Consider the following 19,995-nt stretch of genomic DNA (forward strand, 5'->3'; position numbering starts at 1 on the left):
CTAATTTTTTTAAATTTCTTTTGTTTAAGGAAACACACAAAAATAATGTAAGAGTAGCAGCAAAACTGCTAGGAACATTTTGTTCTATGGAAAAAGACACTGAAGTGAAAAGTGCAACGAAGGGGTAGAACTTTCGTAGGAAGGAAAAACAAGCAAAGAGAAAAAAATTTACAAAAGTTCCTAGATCACTCCATCTATATGCAAATGCATAATGTACGGTGTATGCTCGAACAAAGTAGAAAGGGGGCTATAAAAACGATTTGAGGATAATCCTTTATTAATGAGAAAAAATTTGGAACGTCTAGTTTTGCGCCAACATCAAGGGAAGACAAAAAAAATTTTCATTAAAACAGACTCAATAATGTTCAATTGAGATAGAAGAATACAGAAAGAGTCGAATGATTGAACATGTGGTGAAAAAGGCTGAAGATGAAACTAGATAGAAAGAGGCTGTATTCCCAACATCCAAAAATGAGGAAAAACTAAAGAAGAGAAGGAAAGTGGAATAAAATGAAGAAATTAAAAGAGAAAATCATACGATGAAACTGAGAAGAAGAAGAAGGCATTTTATTTTAATTTTATTAATTTTATTAGATTTCATTTCGTTTGACGCTTTACGGTTTCATGAAATGCCAAATTGCTAATTCTTTATTAGATTTTGGAGTATTTTCATTGTTAGTCTGCGAGTATTTTCATTATTAGTTTGTATTTAAAAAGTTTCATCGTATGTTTCTATAGATGCGTTTTTTTTTACATTATTTGAATTGAATGAAGAATTGATTTGCTATAAGAGAAATTTTTGACTTGGTATGGTTGCTGGCTGGCACCCACGGCTGCGTATGCCACATACCATACAATAGTAGACTAAGACGACTGTACATACGAATGGTAGTTGTTTTTTGGGGAAAGGAAAAAGGAATTCTTTGATAGTTAGAATGAATAAAAGGGTAGCGCTTATAATACACTGAGTAGAGAAAGAAAAGCGTGAAAAGATGACTGATTATTTGCAGAAAGACATTTTCCATCGTTCAAAGACCAACAAGTAAACATGGCGATCGGTAAAGAAGCGGTTCGTTACCTTGATCTGTAAAAAGAAAGTAACATGAGCGATGAATCGATAGCGACATGCACTGGAATATGCAATTGGGGTTTATTAGTTTAGTAAGGTTGTAGGAATGGTAATCGAGTTTATTGTAATCAAGTATAATGATATGGTGCAATGCGCGAGTACAAGAGCAGCAATATAATGGAGTACAGGAGCGAGAAGCAGTATTAGTTATTGTCGTAGGAGGGTTGTAGCATAAAGTGAAAGGTGCTATAAGGTATTGTAACGATAGCTTGTTAAAAAATGTTTTGACAGAAACGTTTGAAATGGATTGACATTGATATAGAAGCGTATATTGACATTTATAAACAAGTATATTATTTACATTCATGTAGGAGCTTATTATTGGCATTCATAAACAACTTATTATTGACATTCAATGTAGATTCATATAGGATTTTATTATTGCCTTTTCTAATATTCATTTTTGACATTTTTGTGATGCAGTGTTGCTGGAAGCGAAAGATTAGCACCTTTATCAAACTGTGCGATGATCTTTGTCTGCCTGTATGTGGAAAATGAGAGAAAGTGAAGAATAAAAAAAAGGGAAATTCGACAATATCTAGTACTGCGACAAACATGTCTGTAAAATTTAGGTGATTGATTTGTGTTTTTCCACTACTAACATTTTATAGCCATTTCCAACCATTCATTCCTCTTCCCTTTTCCATCTCCATTACAACCTCATTCCTCTCCCCTAAAGCTATAGCACGTACAATAGAACAAGCATTATAATGAAAGAAAGCATATACCCATTCCACAATTTTACACCGTCCCACTCAGTATCGCTACAGTGAGAAATACTGCCGACAAAGCTTGCATCGTTTTTCGCACAATAACGTAAGGAAAGGAGCTCGGCGATACAAATACATTTTGTTTATTTCTCATATACTATTGCTGCATGGCCAAATTGCTTTGCCGACTAACAAAATGCCATGCCATGCCATGTTTATGTTACCTGATGATTTTTCTGGTCCAATCTGCACCTGTACTCCAAAACACCTTCACACCTTCACATACCGGCTACAAGTACCGAAGAATAACTGCCGATGCCGCAGCCACTGCAGCCCATTTTTTCGCATGCACATTTAGTGCCGCCGAAAAAGCAGTAGGATCGACCTCTTTAGCTTTCGTTAGCACGCGAGTGCGCAATACAACAAACCTTGTACTACTACTAAGTAAGTGTAAAGTAAAGTGTGTGAAAGCGTTGTAAAAGGAAAGGGAAGGATGAATTGCTTTCTTACACTAGGACAGATTAAACCGAAGTTTTCAATCGCTATCAAACAAGTTTAGAATTAAAAAATGAAATGAAATAAATTGGATAAAAACAAAAATGAAATGGATAAAACCCCCCCCATTTCTTAAACAAATAGCAAAAAAAAACGTTTCAAAGTGTCGCTTTTTTTTTTGTTTTTGTTTTTTTGACATATACTTGTAAATATTATTTATTCTTCTTCCTACAATTATTATCAACTTTTACAAAATACTCTTCCTTCCTACATTAAAAAAACTGCCTCCCCCATTCTTCTATATAATATAAACTAATTCAGTTAATTCAATCCAATTTCTATTCAAATTACCCACTTTGCTATGAATTACTTATCTTATCTAAATAACGGTTTCAAAGACGTAAACGCATAAACGTGCATGCAAAAAAACGTATGCGCATAAACGTTCATGCGTAAACATTCATGCACCAAACTTTACGCATAAAAGCCTACCTCTTTCCACCCCTCTTTCATAAAATTTATTCCTATGTAAACAAACCGACGTACTGAACGACTCGTCGTCCCCTCTCCTCTTAATCCTATTCACCGTCTGTTTCTCCTCATCTATTCTACTCTATTCTTTTATCCGCTTCTGTCAAGTGAGTCGCGGCCTGCTTCCAAACATTTCTATCCAACAACAATTCCCATTTTTTTCACTAAGACGGCTAACAACAAATTTATTCCAAACCTAGCTAAACTTTACTACTCCATCCAAACACTCGTTCTCTTCCCCCTTTTCCGCCTTTAAAAAACTCAAAACTCTTTAAGAATACAAAAGAAAAGCTAAATTGTAAAAATCTTACACCATGTTTATATTTACTAGCTTAGCTTAAACATAACATAACATAATTAAATTCCAAAAAAGAAAAAAGTATAGCAACAAACCTTTCGTTACTTTTTACTCATGTACTGACTACATCGGCAAAAACACCGGCGAATCACCCAAACACTACTTTTCTATATCCTCTTCCTGCTCTTCTTCCTCTTCCTCTTCCTCCTCTTCCTCTTCCTTTTCTCCTATTCAGTCGCTCGCCTTTTGCTCTACTTATAATGGATTTTTCCTTCTCCTTCTGATAACGCGGAAACGCTTCCGGATGGCGCCAGTCTTCACTTACTATCTTTGGGTCATACTGGTCAGGTGTAATTTGCTTGCTATTGTTGTTCCCGTAACGCCCTGCCGGCTTTCTTACTACATTCGTCTAGTATAGTGCTCATAAAACTTGTGGTTCGCTATCTCTCGTTGCACCTCATCTCCACCGCCTTGACCTCCTGAAGCCGAAATCCGCCAATCATAATACGTCCGGCAAATAAAAAAACTCGCTTCGGCAATTGACGGCATAATTGTGTACGCATATATATAGGAGGGCCAACACGCTATATCCTTGCTCCCCTTCCCATCCTACACCGAAGGCGTCTCCTGCAAAAATCTAACTTGGACTTTTTGAACTTGTTGGTTTTTATTCTTTTGGCTTCCTCTTTTCTATTTGCTTAAGGTTCTGGTTACGCCTCTCTCTCTCTCTCTCGTTCCTTTTCATCGATTGATTGATTGATTGATTACTTTTTTTTTCGATAAATTCATCCTTTTCAATCCTCATTTATCTTTGAAAAACGAACTTTCATCTTTTTTACTCTCCGTAAATACATATATACACACATATACATATATATATACGCATCCACAAAGACGGATATTTTTTTCTTCTCTTTTGCCTGTTGTCTTTTAGAAATAATTAGACGGTACATTGGTGATTTGCTTACTTACTAGATTGATTGTTGATTAATTGAGTATCTCTATTTTTCCATCTAAACTACTGTTATTATCTCAACAATTTCCTTTTTTTGCTGTGAAGTGATTTCGCTCTCATCTTTTCATTACTGCATTGGAAACATTTTCTTCACGCAATTTTTTTTTCTTAAACTTTAATCATTTCTTTGCTTCTTTCTTGCTAGTAGAAAAGCTCATTTTTAATCTTTTTGTCAACTTTGCTACCCCATCGTTGCATTTTTCTTTTCCTTTTCTTGGTGATACTTTATTTAATTCGATTTAATCTGTGTCATCTATTATCTGCTTAAAAACTTTTTCTCTTGCAACATAGTTTTTGTTTGTTTGTTGTTCTTTTCTTCCCTTCAATTAGTTTAGATTTGTTCTCTTTTCTTTTCTTGTCAATTTTTGTCAACCAAAAAAACATCTATATACTGTTTTCTTCTTCATTATCTTTTAGTTCTTTACTTGTGCGCATAAATTAATAATGCCTTTGGAAAAGACAAATACTCATGACTCCACTGCTACAGTGGAGGATCAGGAAGCCACTGACAACCCCATGCACTTGACCCAGTCAAGAATGTTGGATTTGGCCGGCAACCCTTAAAACAGGACTACTTCAAGACAGTCGGAAACCCTTTTCCCCAACGGTGTCGATCTTAACTATCCTTTCACTACCACTCGTGGACCTCCTGATGTTGCTGAATACAACTTGGAAACTGCCGAAGGTGTGTACCGTGACCCCACCATCAATGAGGGTGAGGAAGAGTTGGTTACTTGGGAACTTAATGACCCCGAAAACCCCCACAACTGGTCTAGATTGTGGAAATGGTACATTACTATTGTAAACTCCTTACTTGTCGTTTGTAGTGCTTTTGGTTCTTCCGTTATTGCTGGTGATCTTGAGGATGTTAGTCGTGATTTGAAAGTCGGCCCTGAAGTTGCTAACTTATCTTGTTCTTTGATGGTCGTCGGTTTTGGTATCGGTCCCTTGGTTATTTCGCCTCTAAGTGAAATGATTGGTCGTCGTATTGTTTATTTGGTTACTTTGATGATTTATATTGTTTTGCAAATCCCTTGTGCTTTGGCTCCAAATATCGCTTGTTTGCTTATCGTTCGTTTCTTCTGTGGTTGCTTTGGCTGCACACCTCTTACCTTGGCTGGTGGTGTAATTTCGGATGTCTGGGAAACTCGTGAACGTGGTCTGGCTATTGCTTTCTTTGCCGCTGGTCCTTATGCCGGCCCTACTCTTGGTCCATTAGTAGGTGGTTGGATTGGTGTCGGTACTGGTGATTTCCGTTGGATTTTCTGGGTCAACATGATCTACATGTTTGTCATGTATCTTACTTTGCTTCCCGTTCCTGAAACTTATGCCCCTGTACTTTTGCGTTGGCGTGCTCAAAGGATTCGTAAGGAAACAGGTCGTCAAGTGTTTACCGCCCAAGAGAAACAAATGCTTTCCTTCAAAGAAATCGTTCAAGTTAACCTTACGCGTCCCCTTACCCTTCTACTTACCGAACCCATTCTTGTTTGTATTTCTGGTTATATTGCCTTGATTTATGCCCTGTTGTATGGTTATTTCTTTGCATATCCCAACGTGTTTGTCAAGGGTAAGGGTTACAACGAGGGTATTACTGGCTTGATGTTTATTCCCATTTTGGTAGGTGTCGTCGGTGCTTTGAGTACTACTCCCTTCCTTGAAAAACAATATATGGCCAAGTTAGATGCAAACAATGGTAAGTCTGTTCCTGAATGGCGTTTGGTCGGTATGTGTATCGCTTCTCCTTTCATTCCTACTGGTCTTTTGATTTTTGCATGGACAAGTTTCCCCAGACTTATTTGGATTGGTCCTGCTTTTAGTGGTGCTCCTTTCGGTTATGGTATGGTGTTGTTTTACTTTAGTGCCAACAATTATCTTATCGATGTATATCAAAATTACTGTGCGTCAGCATTGGCTGCTAAAACAATGGTTCGTTCCGCAGGTGGTGCCGCTTTCCCTCTTTTCATTGATTATATGATGGATGGTATGACTCGTCAATGGGCCTTCTTTTTGTTGGGTATGGTTGCCGTTGCCGCTATTCCCATTCCTTTCACCTTTTACTTGTTTGGTGATAAGATTCGGGCTAGATCCAAGGCCGCTATTGTTTAAAACAGCTTGTTTTGTGTCTTTTTTTTCGTTATGCATTTGGTTTGCGTTGTGTACATGCAAGGAATTTAAAGCCTCTATTATTTCAGTTGGCTATCCCACTTTTTTAAAAGATATGCCAACAATCTTGGCTTCGTAAAGCGGTCAGAATTTGCTGCTTTGCTTTTTTCGCCTCAGGGATCATTCCATAAGTGAACTTAGATATGTTCCTTAAGCATGCTTCCACCTATCCATTGCTAAAATTTTTTAAAATTCTTTAGCTCATGTCCCCACAGTTTCAGTTTGGGTTTGGGATTTCTTGAATTTGTCTCCAATATTGGTGCACCGTTGCGTTTGAGAAGCTGCCTTAATATTTAAATAATGTCCAAGCTTCATAGAAATCGTGGTTTTTTTTTAATTTCATGTATGCGGTTTTGTGTTTGAAAGTTTTACGTTACTATTATGACGGAATTTACCACGTGTATTCTGGTTATCATAAAGCTATTGTTAATTACACGTTACATGTTTCGAAACCTGCGACGATGTCTGCTCTCGCTTTTTAAAATTTAATTATAGAATATAGACTTTAGAGATAAAGCTATTTATTTCTCAAATATTTCAAATTAATTAACTATGAAACCTTTGATAAATTCTAAATATTGGGTGAATAGTAGCAGTTATGTATCGTACATTGAGTGTAGATAGTAATGTGAGTGCGCGCTACTACTATAGGAGTTCCTTTGAAATAACGTATAACATGAATTTTCAAACACAGTCCAGCTGGTTTGCACACCTTCATTATTAGTTAATTAGCAGCAATGGCACGCAAAAAGACATAAAATTAACGTAAAAATAAGTAAAAATTTGGGCATAACAGTATCAGATTAATCCAATTTTAAACTGATTCGTTTGAGGAAGATTTATAGGAAGCTTCTGATAAAAGCCTTAATAAATTCATAGTATCCACATATTTGGAGAAGGACAACAAACTTTTACGATGGGCTATGAAATCCTGGGCAGCAAGGCGACCATATGATGATCGGACTTCAGGTCCAGCGTTAGTCAAAGAATGCAAGGTATGAATATTTTCAGCAAGCATGTCCAGGAGAGTGTGGAATTTTGGTTTCAGCTTACTTATATTAGGAAGTTCTGGTGCATCATCTGGGGGTAATGGAGAGTCCTGTTTATCAAGGTCTTGTTTAGAATCTATGGATTCTACAGCTTTTTTAAAAGATAAAATTGATTTATCTGAACTGACGGAATTAGCAGCAACAGCCCGCCATGCAGCTTCTTCATTATGGAGTTGGGTAAGCTTTGCCGACAGTTCGTCCACTAGCTGAGCATTTTTGAGATTTTGAGGATGAGGTTTATTAGGAATTACAGCATCAGGTGGTCTTTGATACCAACTAACACTAACTTTATTAGCCAATAATTCGTTAAGAACTTCTTGAACTATTGATCTAGCAATAGCTGCCTCACTGGCTTCCTCCGTTTCACCGTATTTTTTTCTTTGCTCTTCTAAGGCCTTTGAAGAAGCCCAAAGGAGAAGTTGTTTGATACGTAAAGGTTCGGATAAGTCTTTGGATATATGGCGATAGTATTCATGCGATGGAACATCTGCATGTGGTAAAGCTTCAAATCCAGTACCAATGCTACTAGCACGCTTACCCCGTTGGTCAAGACTACTCCTTCTTCCTTTACCCTTGCGAAGTTCTTTGTTTCGCTTCACAATTGGTGTATCAGACACGGGTAGCTCAACTAACCCATCGGTTTGGGAGGTATCTGGATCATCCTCCACAGATGATTTCCTTCTTTTAGAACCAGCTTTTTCTTTACCCTTCCTAACGAATACAAATCCTTCCTGCTCTTCAGGCTTTCGTTTCATAATGGATGCTGGTTAGGGTCAAGTCGAGTCAGGATTGCAAAGACTACCTTACTCATTGTTTACACTAGGTAACCTAACAAAGTATAGCGAGCGCGTTATAAGTCGGCCTTACAATTGAGCATTGAAAATTCATCAAAGCAAAGTATATTCATGTAGAGAATAAATAAAAAAATAAATAATGATTAAATTCTTTTTTACTGTTAAGTATTCCTTTCTTTTTGGAGATACACTTGTTACAACTTGGTATAAAATATTTGTTTAATTGCTAGATTATCTTCGAACTTGCAAAAACAAAAATATATATCCTTTTTTCTGCTGTAAAATAATAAGAATAATAATTTTAACATAATCCATTGAATGGTTGGTTAATTCCCCTTATAAATTCATAAGACCTCTTCTTATACTATATCAAGTTTACTGTTTATGTAATATATATATATATATATATATATAATTGAGGAATGCGACATGAAATGCTAAGCTGAAAAGTTATGCAAATTACAAAATGTGGATATTATTACCATTAAAACTGTTTACAGTTTTTGACAAATAGTCAAGATGTCCATGAGCTGCCAGGATTGAGCTTGTACTTTATCATAATTGTTGAAAAATATAGCGACGATAAATAAGATGAATAATCAAATATAAGTATAATGAAAAATATTCGAGTATTCTATATGTACAAAATCTAAATTGTAGTAATTTTCAGACTTAGCTGGTTATTGTTGATTTTAAATCGCTGCATATTATTTACAGAAAGTACCCAATTTTAGATTACATGGCTTTGCAGACAAGCCAGAACTTTAAGGATCCAGTATAGTTTTAAGAATTAAAAGTTTGAATTATCCTACTCTTAAAACACTTCCTATATAAAGTTGTTTCAAAATATTCTGCAGTCAAAAAGGCAACAGTAGTCGGTGTTTAAAGCTCTTTTTAACTTAAGTGAAGTAATAGTTTTCTTATTATAATTATTAATTTATTTGTTTTATTTATTTTAATTAAACATGGAATTTATAACCACAGCATGTCCTGTACAACTTACTTTTCGAGCACTTACTTAGGTTGCCATCATCCTCAAATACGAATTTATTTCGGAATTTTTAAATTCTTTATAATTGAAAAGAATCTTTACTGATTATCTGTTCTTAATCTGTCTCAGTGTATTGCCAAGATCTACGACGATCTGTCTCATCTCTCTTGTATCTTTCCTTTCTACTACATCGAAAGTTAGAGTTAACTGGATTCATTGAAACCAGGGTTTTTTGGAGCCAATTCTAAGTGGTATGTTATGTAATAGTATCCTTTTTGATAATTGTAATTGCTTTTGTTTCTCTGAAATTTTTAATCGATGTTCTATGTTATACTATATAGACCTCATACAGAAGAAGCATATTAAAACGAAATGAAAAGAGATCACACGGATTTTCTTTAAATACTTTGTTATTTTTATACCAAAAGCTAATTGTCTTCAAGTGGAATAGTTTAAACCTTCATTTCTACATCAAGTTCATTTCAAATGGCATTATTAAAAACTTCGTTGGATGCTCCATTCACTAAAATTGCTACCGGCAAAGTCAGAGACCTGTATGAGTGTGTAGAATTTCCCGATGATCTTTTGTTCGTAGCAACAGACAGAATAAGCGCCTATGATTTTATCATGGAGAACGGCATCCCTGAGAAGGGAAAGGTTTTGACAAAAATTTCAGAATTTTGGTTTGATGTTTTAAAACCTCATGTCCAAACTCATTTGATTACTTCTAGGTGGGAAGAATTACCTCCTGTTATCACGAAGCATGAAGAGTTAAAGGATAGATCCATGCTCGTTAAGAAATACAAGATTCTTCCTATCGAAGCTATTGTTCGTGGCTATATCACTGGAAGTGCTTGGAAGGAATATCAAAAGCAAGGGACTGTTCATGGCCTTAACGTACCTACAGGAATGAAAGAGGCAGAGGCCTTCCCTGAACCCCTTTTCACCCCCAGCACCAAAGCTGCCGAAGGCCATGATGAAAACATTCATCCTGATGAAGTCAGTAAAATTGTTGGACCTGAATTAGCCAAACAAGTTGCTGAGACTTCTGTAAAGCTTTACAAAATAGCCCGTGATGTTGCATTAAAGAAGGGAATCATCATTGCCGATACGAAATTTGAATTTGGGGTTGATGAAACCACAAATAAGATTGTGCTTGTTGATGAGGTATTGACACCCGATTCATCCCGTTTCTGGCTTGCATCTGATTATACTGTTGGAAAATCTCCCGATAGTTTCGATAAGCAATATCTTCGAAACTGGTTGACCGCTAATAACCTTGCCAATAAACCCAACGTTTCTTTGCCCGAAGATGTCGTTGAAGCTACTCGTAGAAAGTATGTTGAAGCTTATGAAATGATAACTGGAAAGAAGTGGTCTTACTAGGGGGTGATTTTGGCTTTTTGCTCTTTCTTACCATTATCTGTTTTTTTTAGTAATCTGCAGTTTCTCTTCTTTTTGGAATTCTTCTCAAATTGTAACAAACCCTTGGAAAAAAAATCGATTTCTTTTGTAAAGTAAATCGACTTTAAATGCTATTGCGTCTTTTAGTAAATCATTTTTCATTTTTTGAACCTGTTAACGGTGTTTTGGCGATTTTATTAAAGAAGTAGAATCTAAGTTTTACTTATAAAAATTCAAGTGTTGGTATCAAAATGATAGGTATCGGTCGTTGTTTATTAGAAAAGGCTTAGTGTTGATTTTTATCAACTTGATTGAATAAGAATTCTGCAAGTCTAGCGTATTCATATATGAGATGATTATTGAGGAAACATGCTACATTTTGTAATAATTATTGAATACCTTTCAAAAAATCCAATCATTTATTGCAAATGTTTATTTTTATTCTCAATTCTTCCTTTTCTTTGAAAATAAACAAACAGTCAAAACAAACAAACTTGCGACTATATATACCATTACGCTCTTCCCCACAATCGATCACTAAATTTTTAAGAAATCAAGATGATTTACATAAACTTTTATGAATTATATAATATAAAGAATATCCGGCCACTTATACCAAGCTTTCATGTTTGTCTTCTAATTATGTTCTTGATTTTATATAGCCAAGAAATACTTAGTTTTTTCTTTATGTGTTCTAAGTTTTCGATGAATTCTCTAAAATTCTGTGTGCTATTCTCTTTCAAAACAGTTTACAGTCTGCTCAAGTTAATAAAGACGCTAATTAGAAAGCTGCTTTACTGTTTTCATTATGCGTTGGATTTATTTGCAGATGAATACAAAGTTACAGCCAACGATAAACACTATGATTATAGGCTAAAATCCCATCGTATAAAAGATAAAATAACCACAAAATGCAAAGGTACGACCAAGTATTTTAATTCACGCCATTTCGAGATTAAGAATGCTGTTGAAAACCTTCCATCATTCAGCAGCAATCTAACTACTATTGGAAACAACCTAAGAATTTTTTGGAAAAATGGAAAAATCCGTTGCATCAAATTGACATGCACACCGGACGCAGAAATAGTAAATTTTACATCAAATCCAAATCGTTATAGGTTTTATGAAACGAATATGCAAGAACTCATTAGAAAAACAATATGCGAAAAATCCGATAAAGCGATAGAAAAAACGTTTTTATGCGCTCAACTCTTCAAAACATTTTGCGAGGATGGCGTACTGCAAACCTTTCAGCCTGGATTTATTCAACTAGACATCGCATCAAATTTACAAGAAATAAAGAAAGGCACTAAAGAATATAGCCTTAAAAGTCTCGAAATGACCACCACAAAAGAAAGCAATGAGACATTATGTTCCAATGACTCCAAACATAGAATCGCACGTTTAAAAAATGAAGATAATACCCAGAAACCTATTAGCAAAAAGAGGAAGTCTAAAAAAGCTTCCCATAAATATCTTAGCTCAAGAACTGCTCCCAATGTTGACTTTGGCAATTTCGCAAAGGAAAGGCACAGAGAAAATGATGTTTCAGAGCTTTACTCCAAGACTAAAAGGACTTCAAAAATTAGGGAACTATACAAAGAAATTGGTTATGACAAGAATGAGTTTATTCATGAATTGCGCGAAAATGAGGGTCCATCCGTTCTCTACGATTCTGGATTAGATCAAAATGGCACGAATTATGATGACGCTTTTGCTGCCCCGGAAGCCATAAGCATTGAAAAGTATGTTAGCATAAACGAAGAAGATCCCAAAAGTCCTAAAAAGGAAACAAGTTACCAAGTACAGGAAAAACTTTCACAATTTTTTCAAGAAGAGATGATTCATCTGCTAGAAATGGGTGAAGCCTGCACATCTCGAGAGTCGCAAAAAACAAGGAAAAAGAACTTAAAGGAGAACATTAGAAAGCAACGAACTACGAGTACTGCTATTAGGGACATTGCCATAAAATTTCTCGATGACGCCAAATGCGAAACAGAAGACTCAACAAATTTGACGAATAGAGAAGGTGAAGCAGAAAAGACACTAAATACACAACCTTGGAAAAATCTAATTGAGAATTTTATATCGGAGCTTCAAGCCGAGGAAGAAGAAAACAATATCACAGAATGGTCAGACATAATCTCCGTCCGAAATGATGAAGAAAATCAAATTTACGAACTTCCTACTTGTCAATTGGAGACCAATTTGTTGGTATAGATTCAATTGACTAAACGACTGGAGGTTTCGTTAAAATATGCCAAGCTGGTCTGCCAATGCATGTACATCACAATGTAAATAATAATTAATGAAATGATTTTGTTTTTAAAACATTATTCGATAGTAATAATACCAAACTGTTAGTACATCGGATACAGCAACAAAATAATTTACACAAAGAAAAACATCCTAATGTATAACAAGGAGTAATGTGTACAGTAAACAGTTTATTTTTCAAATATACAACAGGGTAGCCCAGAGAGAACCAACATACAAAATATGAAGAAAAAACACAGGTTGCGAAATTTTTATTGAGTTAATGAATAGCACACTTAGAAATAAAGTCGCGATTGAATGAAAGTAAACGTATTCCCAATAACCTCTTAAAAATCAAATCTTCATATGAATTACTCGAACTGGAAAGATATTCTGCAATTCAAAAGGCCCCTTAGCATGAAGGAGCTAGAGTAGTATTTTTCATACAATAATACCAAACATATTAATCAGTTAAGATAATATAAATTTTGGTAATATTTCATGAGCAAAACAAAATACCACAATATCATTGTGTGTAGTATGATATTGAAATTTAAATTTTTTAAGGAGGTTATAATGAAGCTTCCTTCATAAAAACAATCTTACACGACGGGACTCGAACCCGCAACCTTCTCGTAATTCACTCCCCAACAACGATCAGGTCGTATAGGAATGAGATGCGCTACCATTGCGCCACGCGTAACAACCTTTGCCTGGTTAAAATTTAGTATAATTTATGCGTAGCTTATTATGAGGATTAAATTTTGAAATATAGATTTTGCGGCATAATACGAGCTTAAAGAAACCAATTATTATATTTATTGTTGCTTATTGAAACGAAATAAATTTTATTCGATGTGTGATCTCCCAGTGCGAGAATACTGGATCAATTAATAGATTGACATAACTCTACGACCATAAGCAATTCTTCGATACCTAAAAAAAAATAACAACCACCAATATGAAGTGTCAATTTAGTAGTTAAAAACAACTAAAATAAATTGCATAAGTTTATGGGCTTATCTCGTTTTTACTCAACTTCAAAGCAGTAAGGAGCATCATTGCAATCTATACAATTGGCAATCGGATGCCTTAATCTTTTTTTTTAGTAGTTAAATCTTATCTAATATTCCAATTTCAGTATGAAGAGCAGCTAGATTTTACGACATGATCAGAAAAGACATAGTTTTATCCTCATGACTTCCAACTATAATAATCGAAGTACGATGCTTAGGCCAGTAAGCGATGCAAAGCATTTCAAGTTTGAACTTCAGGAAATTAAGAGTAACTTATTATCATGCTTAGTTATATTTCTTTACCCTAGATTGTATAAGCAGCTGATGAATTGGTGCTGACCATTAATTAAATTTGATGCAATGATGCTACTGATCAATTCAAAAGTAAAAAAGAAAGCTTTATACATGTAAATCTATTTCATCATCAGATTAACCGCTTATATACCCATGTGTACTTATTGATCTGTTTCCGTAAACATATTCTTAAATTAATAGAGGATTGTAATATTGCATATAGAACAATGAACTTAGTTTTAGGCAATTAAATCTCCGCGTCAATGTGATATTAAAGGAAACTGGAAATTCATTTTATACAAACTGATTATCTCGCACCCAGGTATATTTCTTTGCTTGCCTCCATTTCCCTTTTGTACGAAGCAAAAATTGACAAATGTGTTTAGCAATCGCAGAAAGAGGGAGTGTGATAAACATTGGGTTGGAATCTCTCACTATGCTTTGAACCTTGTGGGCTTCGAGAAGACCACTTGCCATCAGAGGAATCACAAAGCGTATTATGTCTTTTGAAGTGACAAGCATATAAACTGAATTTGACTTTCTCACAATCCGCCCATGTTGTAGTAATGTTTGCAAAGAGAAATTAAGCGCCAGTATGTGATTTCCATCACAGTTCTCTACTATTTCATTTTCGACGTTGAATATATGAACAAGTGGGAGGTGCAACTCTTTTGCTTTTAAATAAATAATGAGTTCTTCAATTGTAAATCCAGCTTGCACATTTAATTTACACATCTGCCTTATGCACTTAAGTAACTCCTTCGCATGATCTTTAGGAAAATAGGATTTCTTGGGTGTGCGAATGATTGAATGGTGATTTTTAGAGATTTTGGTTAAATTTTTTTTGTATCTCATCCTTTTCTGCCATGCCTTCCATTCATCATTTGGATCACGAAGTTCTTCAAACGACTGAGCAATTAATTCAACCTCAGATCGGAAAGAATTTATCTTTCCAAAGACACAGACAACATTTCCAGGAGACATAGATATTGCTCTTTTTGACATTGAAAAATCATCTTGAATAATAAACACGACACGCAATACCATCCCGCTACAATCATCCACTAAATTCAGTTAGGAAATAGAAAAAAGGGAGCTATAGAGGCAGATGCTTCTCAAAAGTTGATTTTATAAAAAACCTTAACTAGATTCAACAACTAAATGAGTCGTGTATGCAGTAGTGGAACTGCTTATTGCCTCAATGCTGATATTCGTTACCTGTTAAAACATGCTTTCCTTCATAAATATCAATTGCCGCAATATAGCCAACAATTTGAATCCATCTTATGGGAAATCCCATCCAGAAGCCAATGTATCCTAGATATTTGTAAGAATCACTTTGTGATATTTATTTTACAGAAAGAGCACTTACGCTGTAAATGTGGATGAAATGAAATTTTATGAACATCGCTAATAAACATGGGGTTCCATCTTGATAATGTAGGAAATTGATGCGTTAGTTGATTTTCATTTTCTAGCATTTATTAGGTCATTCCCTTAAAGACTTTCAACCATATGATTTGCAATTTTTCAAGTATATAAGTAAATAAAAATTAGTATGCTTCTGGTCAACTATCAACAACAATCGCAGCGTTTTCGAAAATTAAGCAATGATTTGGTGTTTGTGAAGTCTTCATCTTCCTGAGTGCGCGTAATAAGGATAGAGCAATTCTACGAGGATAATAACTATTTAAGTTTCTACAGTAAGATTAAAAGGAAAAAAAATATCTTAACTCTTTATTAGGACATGCATTGATGCTGTTATAAAAAATGCTAATTGACTAAACAACTTTATCAATTGAATTTAGTCTGGTTTCACGCAACTTAGTTATAATTGAATTTGAGAGAAGATCCTAAAAAAGACGTCTACTGACAAAAAGTGAGAGTACAGAATTCGTCAACCAATTTTGTAAATGTCACACCAATGTGCATTGTTTATATCTTGCTAAATTCTAGCACACAAATTCCTATCTTCATATACCGGATAATTCTAAATTATATGATTTATTTATGAATAGGGAATACGCAAGGAGGTATGAAAACCAAACTTCTTCAGTTATTGATGTTTCACATTCAACTGTTTTGAAGATAAATTATATTGCTCCTACTGTGTTCGATCAAGAAACCTCGTGGAAAAATGCATTCTTTAAAAGAGTAACTAAAAAAAACCAAAACTCCCAACTTTTTTTTGTTTTATGTTTATAACGGTCTATCAATTCTTCAATAAAGTGTTACCAAACAAAGCACTTAGAGGTAAGGATGGCAAAAATAAAGGCTTTTCTTAGGTCGAAATATTTGTTGTGAAACAAAGGGTATCCGCGAATAGCATGACAGCGGCTGTTCTGCTCAGCTTTCATCTGAAATTGAATAAACTAGCAATACCAAGAATACAAACAATGTACCCAAACTCATAGGTAAAGCATATAGAAACAAATAACCTCTTATCATCAGTGAATATGAATTATTTTTGCTGAATATACTCCCTGTTTTCAAAATTTAGTCTCACATGATCAATGTTGTTTCGACAAATGTCCTATGTATAAATGTAACAGCCACTATGTGACCTTCACCAGAGCCATACTTGGTAATAATACACTTTTAAGCATACGTTAAAGGGGTTTCGATTGCTGACAATAGAAAAATTTTTTAATTAAATTCTAAATACAACGTTGCTAGTTCAATCGAACTATTCTAAAGTCAGTTTAGTGAAAACAACATGGCCGAAGTTTTAGATCTTGAAATTGACCCAATTTCAGATGGAGAAGATGATACCTATTCTAGTGAATTGGATGATGATTTAAAGGATTCCATTGAACAATTGGAACGAGTTTTATGTTTGGTGGTGTTCCCGTTGTTAGGAAAGTTTCTTGGTCGTAAATTCGCATTTCATGGTAAGTTAGTATAAATTAAAGGAATAGGAATAGATGGTGGATTTTTTTTATTTGCTTTTAGTTTCTCAAAGAGGAAATAAGTTTTGCAAATAATTGAATAATAGAGCAAAAAAATCCGTTTTTGGAGAAAGATTGAGCACAACTGATTTTCTTATTCCATCAGCTTGAATTATAGCTTTTTCTTCCTATAAACTGTTTTTAAATGGTCTGCTTGTTGGTCTACATTTACATCTTTCGTTATTTTTTAAACATTTTTGTTTCCATTACTGTTCTATTAGTCTTTCATTCTTAACCTTTTCTACATCCTTAAACTTCTGTACATTTATTGTATACTAACCCTTGGATTTAGCATGGGCTCGCTGGTTAGAACGGAGGCGCTTGGTTAGTAATTAAAAAGATTTATTTCTGAATCTTCTTACATTCGCTGGTTTAATACTTATTGTTTCTGTTTCTATTATGATATTGTGTGATGAAACCCATAGTGTGCCATTCGTTCTCGGATGAAATTCTCTTTATGATCTGAATAAGAATTAATGAATATTTGATTACTGTATAAATCAATGTACTCGACATTTATTAAATTGTAACGGTTTTTGAATCCGAACTTCAAAAAAAATTGGAAATGTGTGTATTCATCGTTTTGCTTATTGATACTATTCATTATTTTTTCCTTTCTTTTTGTTCAAATGAACAAACTGTTTAGTAAAAATGAGACATTTGCATCTACGACAGCCTCGACATATTAATAAACGACGTTAATGGGGTGACTATTAGTAATCTATGTTCCAGTATTATACCTGCCTCATCAGATAGTAATTTCATGACTAAAATTAAAAAATTAATTAGAAATCAACATTTCTAGAACCTTAAGTATTAGATCTGTTGATTCTGTAAATCAGTTCTTGCTGCAGCTTATAAAGCACACGCACACCAAACTTGCTGCATTTTTCTGTATAGTCTTCACAACTATTTAATCAAGTAAATAATCATGTTCAGTGGTATTAAAGGCCCTAACCCTTCAGACTTAAAGGTATGAATCAAAAATATGAACTTGCGGTGTTTTCTTTGCGTTTCCTATTTAGCGCTGCTTGTTTTCACTTATATCCATGAAAAGAAGTTCGATATGTTTTTTTTTTTTAGTTGAACCTTTTCTTCTGAATACCGAATTTTATTTTATTTTCTACACGATATAATTATTGCTTAAGTGTTCTATTTACAAAAGCGCTTGGTCTTTTTTTTTTTAAATTTCTCCTCTTTCTCACGCAGTTTTTTCGTGAAAATAGTTAATTCAAAAGTTCTAATCAATTTTTTTTATAGGGACCAGAATTGCGCATTCTTATTGTCCATGCCCGCTGGAATCTTCAAGCCATTGAGCCTCTTGTTAAGGGTGCCGTTGAGACCATGATAGAAAAACATGATGTGAAGTTGGAGAATATTGACATTGAAAGTGTTCCGGGAAGTTGGGAACTTCCTCAAGGTATTCGTGCTTCCATCGCCCGCAATACATATGATGCTGTTATTGGCATTGGCGTTTTAATCAAAGGTTCCACCATGCATTTTGAATATATTTCAGAAGCTGTTGTTCATGGTCTTATGCGCGTTGGCCTTGATTCAGGTGTTCCCGTCATTCTAGGTCTATTAACAGTTTTAAATGAAGAGCAAGCTCTTTATCGTGCAGGTTTGAATGGTGGCCATAACCATGGAAATGATTGGGGATCAGCTGCTGTAGAGATGGGATTGAAAGCTTTGTATTAATTAAGTTGAATCCTTTGCTCATTTTTTTGTTAATAAAATATGCTACTGACTGTTTTGCTCTTCGAAAGGACCTACTGACATGCTAAAGCTTTAGTCATGATCCTTTATACATTGTCGCTTTCTTATGAGCACCGTCTTAGTTGAACAAGTATGTTTTTCATTCAATCGTTTGCAACGTATTTTCATGATTCCCCAGTTTGTTAAGATATACAGCTATGGGTTAATGTATACGATGTTTTAAATTTGCTTAAGACTTAATCCCAACTTATTATGTTTTGTAAGCTTTATTTTGAATATATTACTGTCTATATGCATCTTGTTCAATCACTTGCCCTTTTTACAAAAAAAGATGTTACAGAAGTATTATTGACATAGTTGTAAACAAATTTAAAGGCATTGAATGCTGGGAGCAGGAAACATGGTACTACAAGAGTAGTTTTCTTTTAGAAATGAATGTGATTTGAGACTCTTCTGATGCACAATCTACAATTTGCAACATTACGTAGCCATTGTGAATGTAAAAATTTCCAGTTAAAATCGATATCGGTGTATACAGGTAATTGGCAAGTTAAGAAAGAGCGGTCAATCACCGATTTACAATATTCATGACCACCGCGAAAGACTTATCACAATGGATCAATCGAAATCATTAGGAATCATCAAAAATTAATGGGGATTTTTTATTTACTCTTTCGAAATCTCCGATGCTGGGCTCATACGGTTGGCTGTGCTTAAGATTTTTATGATTTCAAAGCGTTTAGTCGCTGACCGAGGCCTACATGGCTGTATTGTAACTGCATCTCCAACATTACAATTTAAATCATCTTGAACCATATAGTTTTGATATTGGGTGACATACTTTTTCACCACTGGATGGAACTTTTCTTTTGCAACCCGCACTTTCGCTGTTTTTGGCATTGCACGAGAAATCACGATTCCCACATAATTTAGCTTCATTCTTCAGAGTAATTTTAGGATTAAACAAGAAAAGTAAGTAAGTCTAATCCTTTAAATACCCACAATAACTAAGTTATCAATGCGCACCGTTTTAGCAGTAGAGAGTTTTGACATTGCCCTATTTACAAATGTGCAATGAAGCGGCGTCTTTTCCCTTATAATTATTTAACATAAATAAGCTTTCCTTAAGTCAATTAATGATAATATATAAATGTGATAAACAACATAACGAGGATCGGAAAAGTAT

The 19,995-nt window shown here is 34.6% G+C and overlaps 8 protein-coding genes, 17 long non-coding RNA genes and 1 other non-coding gene across 26 annotated transcripts; 12 read left to right on the plus strand and 14 right to left on the minus strand.

Annotated features, from left to right (window-relative positions):
* Window positions 1-13: 13 nt before the first annotated feature.
* On the plus strand, window positions 14-815 carry SPOM_SPNCRNA.5036. The gene has a single exon (NR_194392.1). It is a non-coding gene; the product is annotated as a non-coding RNA (long non-coding RNA).
* Window positions 74-273, minus strand: SPOM_SPNCRNA.5037. The gene has a single exon (NR_194393.1). It is a non-coding gene; the product is annotated as a non-coding RNA (long non-coding RNA).
* Window positions 641-1,343, minus strand: SPOM_SPNCRNA.5038. The gene has a single exon (NR_194394.1). It is a non-coding gene; the product is annotated as a non-coding RNA (long non-coding RNA).
* Window positions 1,344-1,547: 204 nt separating this feature from the next.
* Window positions 1,548-2,001, minus strand: SPOM_SPNCRNA.5039. The gene has a single exon (NR_194395.1). It is a non-coding gene; the product is annotated as a non-coding RNA (long non-coding RNA).
* On the plus strand, window positions 1,559-2,367 carry SPOM_SPNCRNA.5040. The gene has a single exon (NR_194396.1). It is a non-coding gene; the product is annotated as a non-coding RNA (long non-coding RNA).
* A 449-nt stretch (window positions 2,368-2,816) lies between these two features.
* On the plus strand, window positions 2,817-3,173 carry SPOM_SPNCRNA.5041. The gene has a single exon (NR_194397.1). It is a non-coding gene; the product is annotated as a non-coding RNA (long non-coding RNA).
* SPOM_SPNCRNA.1415 lies at window positions 2,968-3,407 on the minus strand. The gene has a single exon (NR_150296.1). It is a non-coding gene; the product is annotated as a non-coding RNA (long non-coding RNA).
* A 350-nt stretch (window positions 3,408-3,757) lies between these two features.
* SPOM_SPBC409.08 (spermine family transporter) lies at window positions 3,758-6,844 on the plus strand. Its single transcript, NM_001021368.3, has 2 exons — window positions 3,758-4,717; window positions 4,760-6,844. Exons 1-2 carry the CDS (start codon window positions 4,623-4,625, stop codon window positions 6,282-6,284), a joined length of 1,620 nt encoding a protein of 539 aa, NP_595458.1. The 5' UTR covers window positions 3,758-4,622; the 3' UTR covers window positions 6,285-6,844.
* On the minus strand, window positions 4,452-4,867 carry SPOM_SPNCRNA.5042. Its single transcript, NR_194398.1, has one exon. It is a non-coding gene; the product is annotated as a non-coding RNA (long non-coding RNA).
* SPOM_SPNCRNA.5043 lies at window positions 4,972-6,170 on the minus strand. Its single transcript, NR_194399.1, has one exon. It is a non-coding gene; the product is annotated as a non-coding RNA (long non-coding RNA).
* Window positions 6,845-6,847: 3 nt separating the features above from the next.
* On the minus strand, window positions 6,848-8,165 carry mis13 (MIS12/MIND complex Mis13/Dsn1). The gene has a single exon (NM_001021369.3). The coding sequence runs from the start codon at window positions 8,143-8,145 to the stop codon at window positions 7,156-7,158; it is 990 nt and encodes a 329-aa protein (NP_595459.1). The 5' UTR covers window positions 8,146-8,165; the 3' UTR covers window positions 6,848-7,155.
* On the plus strand, window positions 7,017-8,318 carry SPOM_SPNCRNA.1416. Its single transcript, NR_150297.1, has one exon. It is a non-coding gene; the product is annotated as a non-coding RNA (long non-coding RNA).
* Window positions 8,319-9,362: 1,044 nt separating this feature from the next.
* Window positions 9,363-10,968, plus strand: ade7 (phosphoribosylaminoimidazolesuccinocarboxamide synthase). Its single transcript, NM_001021370.3, has one exon. It carries the CDS (start codon window positions 9,662-9,664, stop codon window positions 10,559-10,561), a length of 900 nt encoding a protein of 299 aa, NP_595460.1. The 5' UTR covers window positions 9,363-9,661; the 3' UTR covers window positions 10,562-10,968.
* SPOM_SPNCRNA.568 lies at window positions 9,702-10,926 on the minus strand. The gene has a single exon (NR_150938.1). It is a non-coding gene; the product is annotated as a non-coding RNA (long non-coding RNA).
* A 169-nt stretch (window positions 10,969-11,137) lies between the features above and the next one.
* On the plus strand, window positions 11,138-12,839 carry meu18 (the record flags this gene model as incomplete). The annotated part of the gene is made up of 1 exon (NM_001021371.3): window positions 11,138-12,839. The coding sequence occupies one exon, from the start codon at window positions 11,138-11,140 to the stop codon at window positions 12,797-12,799; it is 1,662 nt and encodes a 553-aa protein (NP_595461.1). The 3' UTR covers window positions 12,800-12,839.
* On the minus strand, window positions 11,202-13,392 carry SPOM_SPNCRNA.1417. The gene has a single exon (NR_150298.1). It is a non-coding gene; the product is annotated as a non-coding RNA (long non-coding RNA).
* Window positions 13,393-13,436: 44 nt separating this feature from the next.
* SPOM_SPBTRNAARG.05 lies at window positions 13,437-13,538 on the minus strand. Its single transcript has 2 exons — window positions 13,503-13,538; window positions 13,437-13,472 (listed from the first exon to the last, which is right to left on the minus strand). It is a non-coding gene; the product is annotated as a tRNA-Arg (tRNA).
* A 490-nt stretch (window positions 13,539-14,028) lies between these two features.
* stn1 (telomere cap complex subunit Stn1) lies at window positions 14,029-15,626 on the minus strand (the record flags this gene model as incomplete). Its single annotated transcript, NM_001356152.2, has 3 exons — window positions 14,029-15,209; window positions 15,364-15,462; window positions 15,518-15,626. The coding sequence occupies 3 exons, from the start codon at window positions 15,624-15,626 to the stop codon at window positions 14,440-14,442; spliced, it is 978 nt and encodes a 325-aa protein (NP_001343021.1). The 3' UTR covers window positions 14,029-14,439.
* SPOM_SPNCRNA.5044 lies at window positions 15,234-15,548 on the plus strand. Its single transcript, NR_194400.1, has one exon. It is a non-coding gene; the product is annotated as a non-coding RNA (long non-coding RNA).
* A 130-nt stretch (window positions 15,627-15,756) lies between the features above and the next one.
* On the plus strand, window positions 15,757-16,629 carry SPOM_SPNCRNA.5045. The gene has a single exon (NR_194401.1). It is a non-coding gene; the product is annotated as a non-coding RNA (long non-coding RNA).
* Window positions 16,630-16,713: 84 nt separating this feature from the next.
* On the plus strand, window positions 16,714-17,429 carry mim2 (the record flags this gene model as incomplete). Its single annotated transcript, NM_001356154.2, has 2 exons — window positions 16,714-17,036; window positions 17,386-17,429. Exons 1-2 carry the CDS (start codon window positions 16,862-16,864, stop codon window positions 17,427-17,429), a joined length of 219 nt encoding a protein of 72 aa, NP_001343148.1. The 5' UTR covers window positions 16,714-16,861.
* SPOM_SPNCRNA.5046 lies at window positions 16,836-17,052 on the minus strand. Its single transcript, NR_194402.1, has one exon. It is a non-coding gene; the product is annotated as a non-coding RNA (long non-coding RNA).
* Window positions 17,224-18,872, minus strand: SPOM_SPNCRNA.5047. The gene has a single exon (NR_194403.1). It is a non-coding gene; the product is annotated as a non-coding RNA (long non-coding RNA).
* Window positions 17,958-19,273, plus strand: rib4 (6,7-dimethyl-8-ribityllumazine synthase). The gene is made up of 2 exons (NM_001021373.3): window positions 17,958-18,066; window positions 18,354-19,273. The coding sequence occupies exons 1-2, from the start codon at window positions 18,025-18,027 to the stop codon at window positions 18,789-18,791; spliced, it is 480 nt and encodes a 159-aa protein (NP_595463.1). The 5' UTR covers window positions 17,958-18,024; the 3' UTR covers window positions 18,792-19,273.
* mrps17 (mitochondrial 37S ribosomal protein uS17m) lies at window positions 19,064-19,841 on the minus strand. The gene has a single exon (NM_001021374.3). It carries the CDS (start codon window positions 19,746-19,748, stop codon window positions 19,476-19,478), a length of 273 nt encoding a protein of 90 aa, NP_595464.1. The 5' UTR covers window positions 19,749-19,841; the 3' UTR covers window positions 19,064-19,475.
* On the plus strand, window positions 19,370-19,964 carry SPOM_SPNCRNA.1418. Its single transcript, NR_150299.1, has one exon. It is a non-coding gene; the product is annotated as a non-coding RNA (long non-coding RNA).
* Window positions 19,965-19,995: the final 31 nt, after the last annotated feature.

This window comes from Schizosaccharomyces pombe, assembly GCF_000002945.2.
Source record: "Schizosaccharomyces pombe strain 972h- genome assembly, chromosome: II".
Classification (NCBI taxonomy): domain Eukaryota; kingdom Fungi; phylum Ascomycota; class Schizosaccharomycetes; order Schizosaccharomycetales; family Schizosaccharomycetaceae; genus Schizosaccharomyces; species Schizosaccharomyces pombe.

What these genes read in the sequence shown, in the direction of transcription:
- rib4 (NM_001021373.3), top strand. Translation starts at nt 18,025, where the DNA reads ATGTTCAGTGGTATTAAAGGCCCTAACCCTTCAGACTTAAAG. An exon ending in CTAACCCTTCAGACTTAAAG is followed by an intron (nt 18,067 to 18,353) that starts GTATGAATCAAA and finishes TTTTTTTTATAG; the next exon opens with GGACCAGAATTGCGCATTCT.
- ade7 (NM_001021370.3), top strand. Translation starts at nt 9,662, where the DNA reads ATGGCATTATTAAAAACTTCGTTGGATGCTCCATTCACTAAAATTGCT.
- mrps17 (NM_001021374.3), bottom strand. Translation starts at nt 19,748, where the DNA reads ATGAAGCTAAATTATGTGGGAATCGTGATTTCTCGTGCAATGCCAAAA.
- mis13 (NM_001021369.3), bottom strand. Translation starts at nt 8,145, where the DNA reads ATGAAACGAAAGCCTGAAGAGCAGGAAGGATTTGTATTCGTTAGGAAG.
- SPOM_SPBC409.08 (NM_001021368.3), top strand. Translation starts at nt 4,623, where the DNA reads ATGCCTTTGGAAAAGACAAATACTCATGACTCCACTGCTACAGTGGAG. An exon ending in CACTTGACCCAGTCAAGAAT is followed by an intron (nt 4,718 to 4,759) that starts GTTGGATTTGGC and finishes GACTACTTCAAG; the next exon opens with ACAGTCGGAAACCCTTTTCC.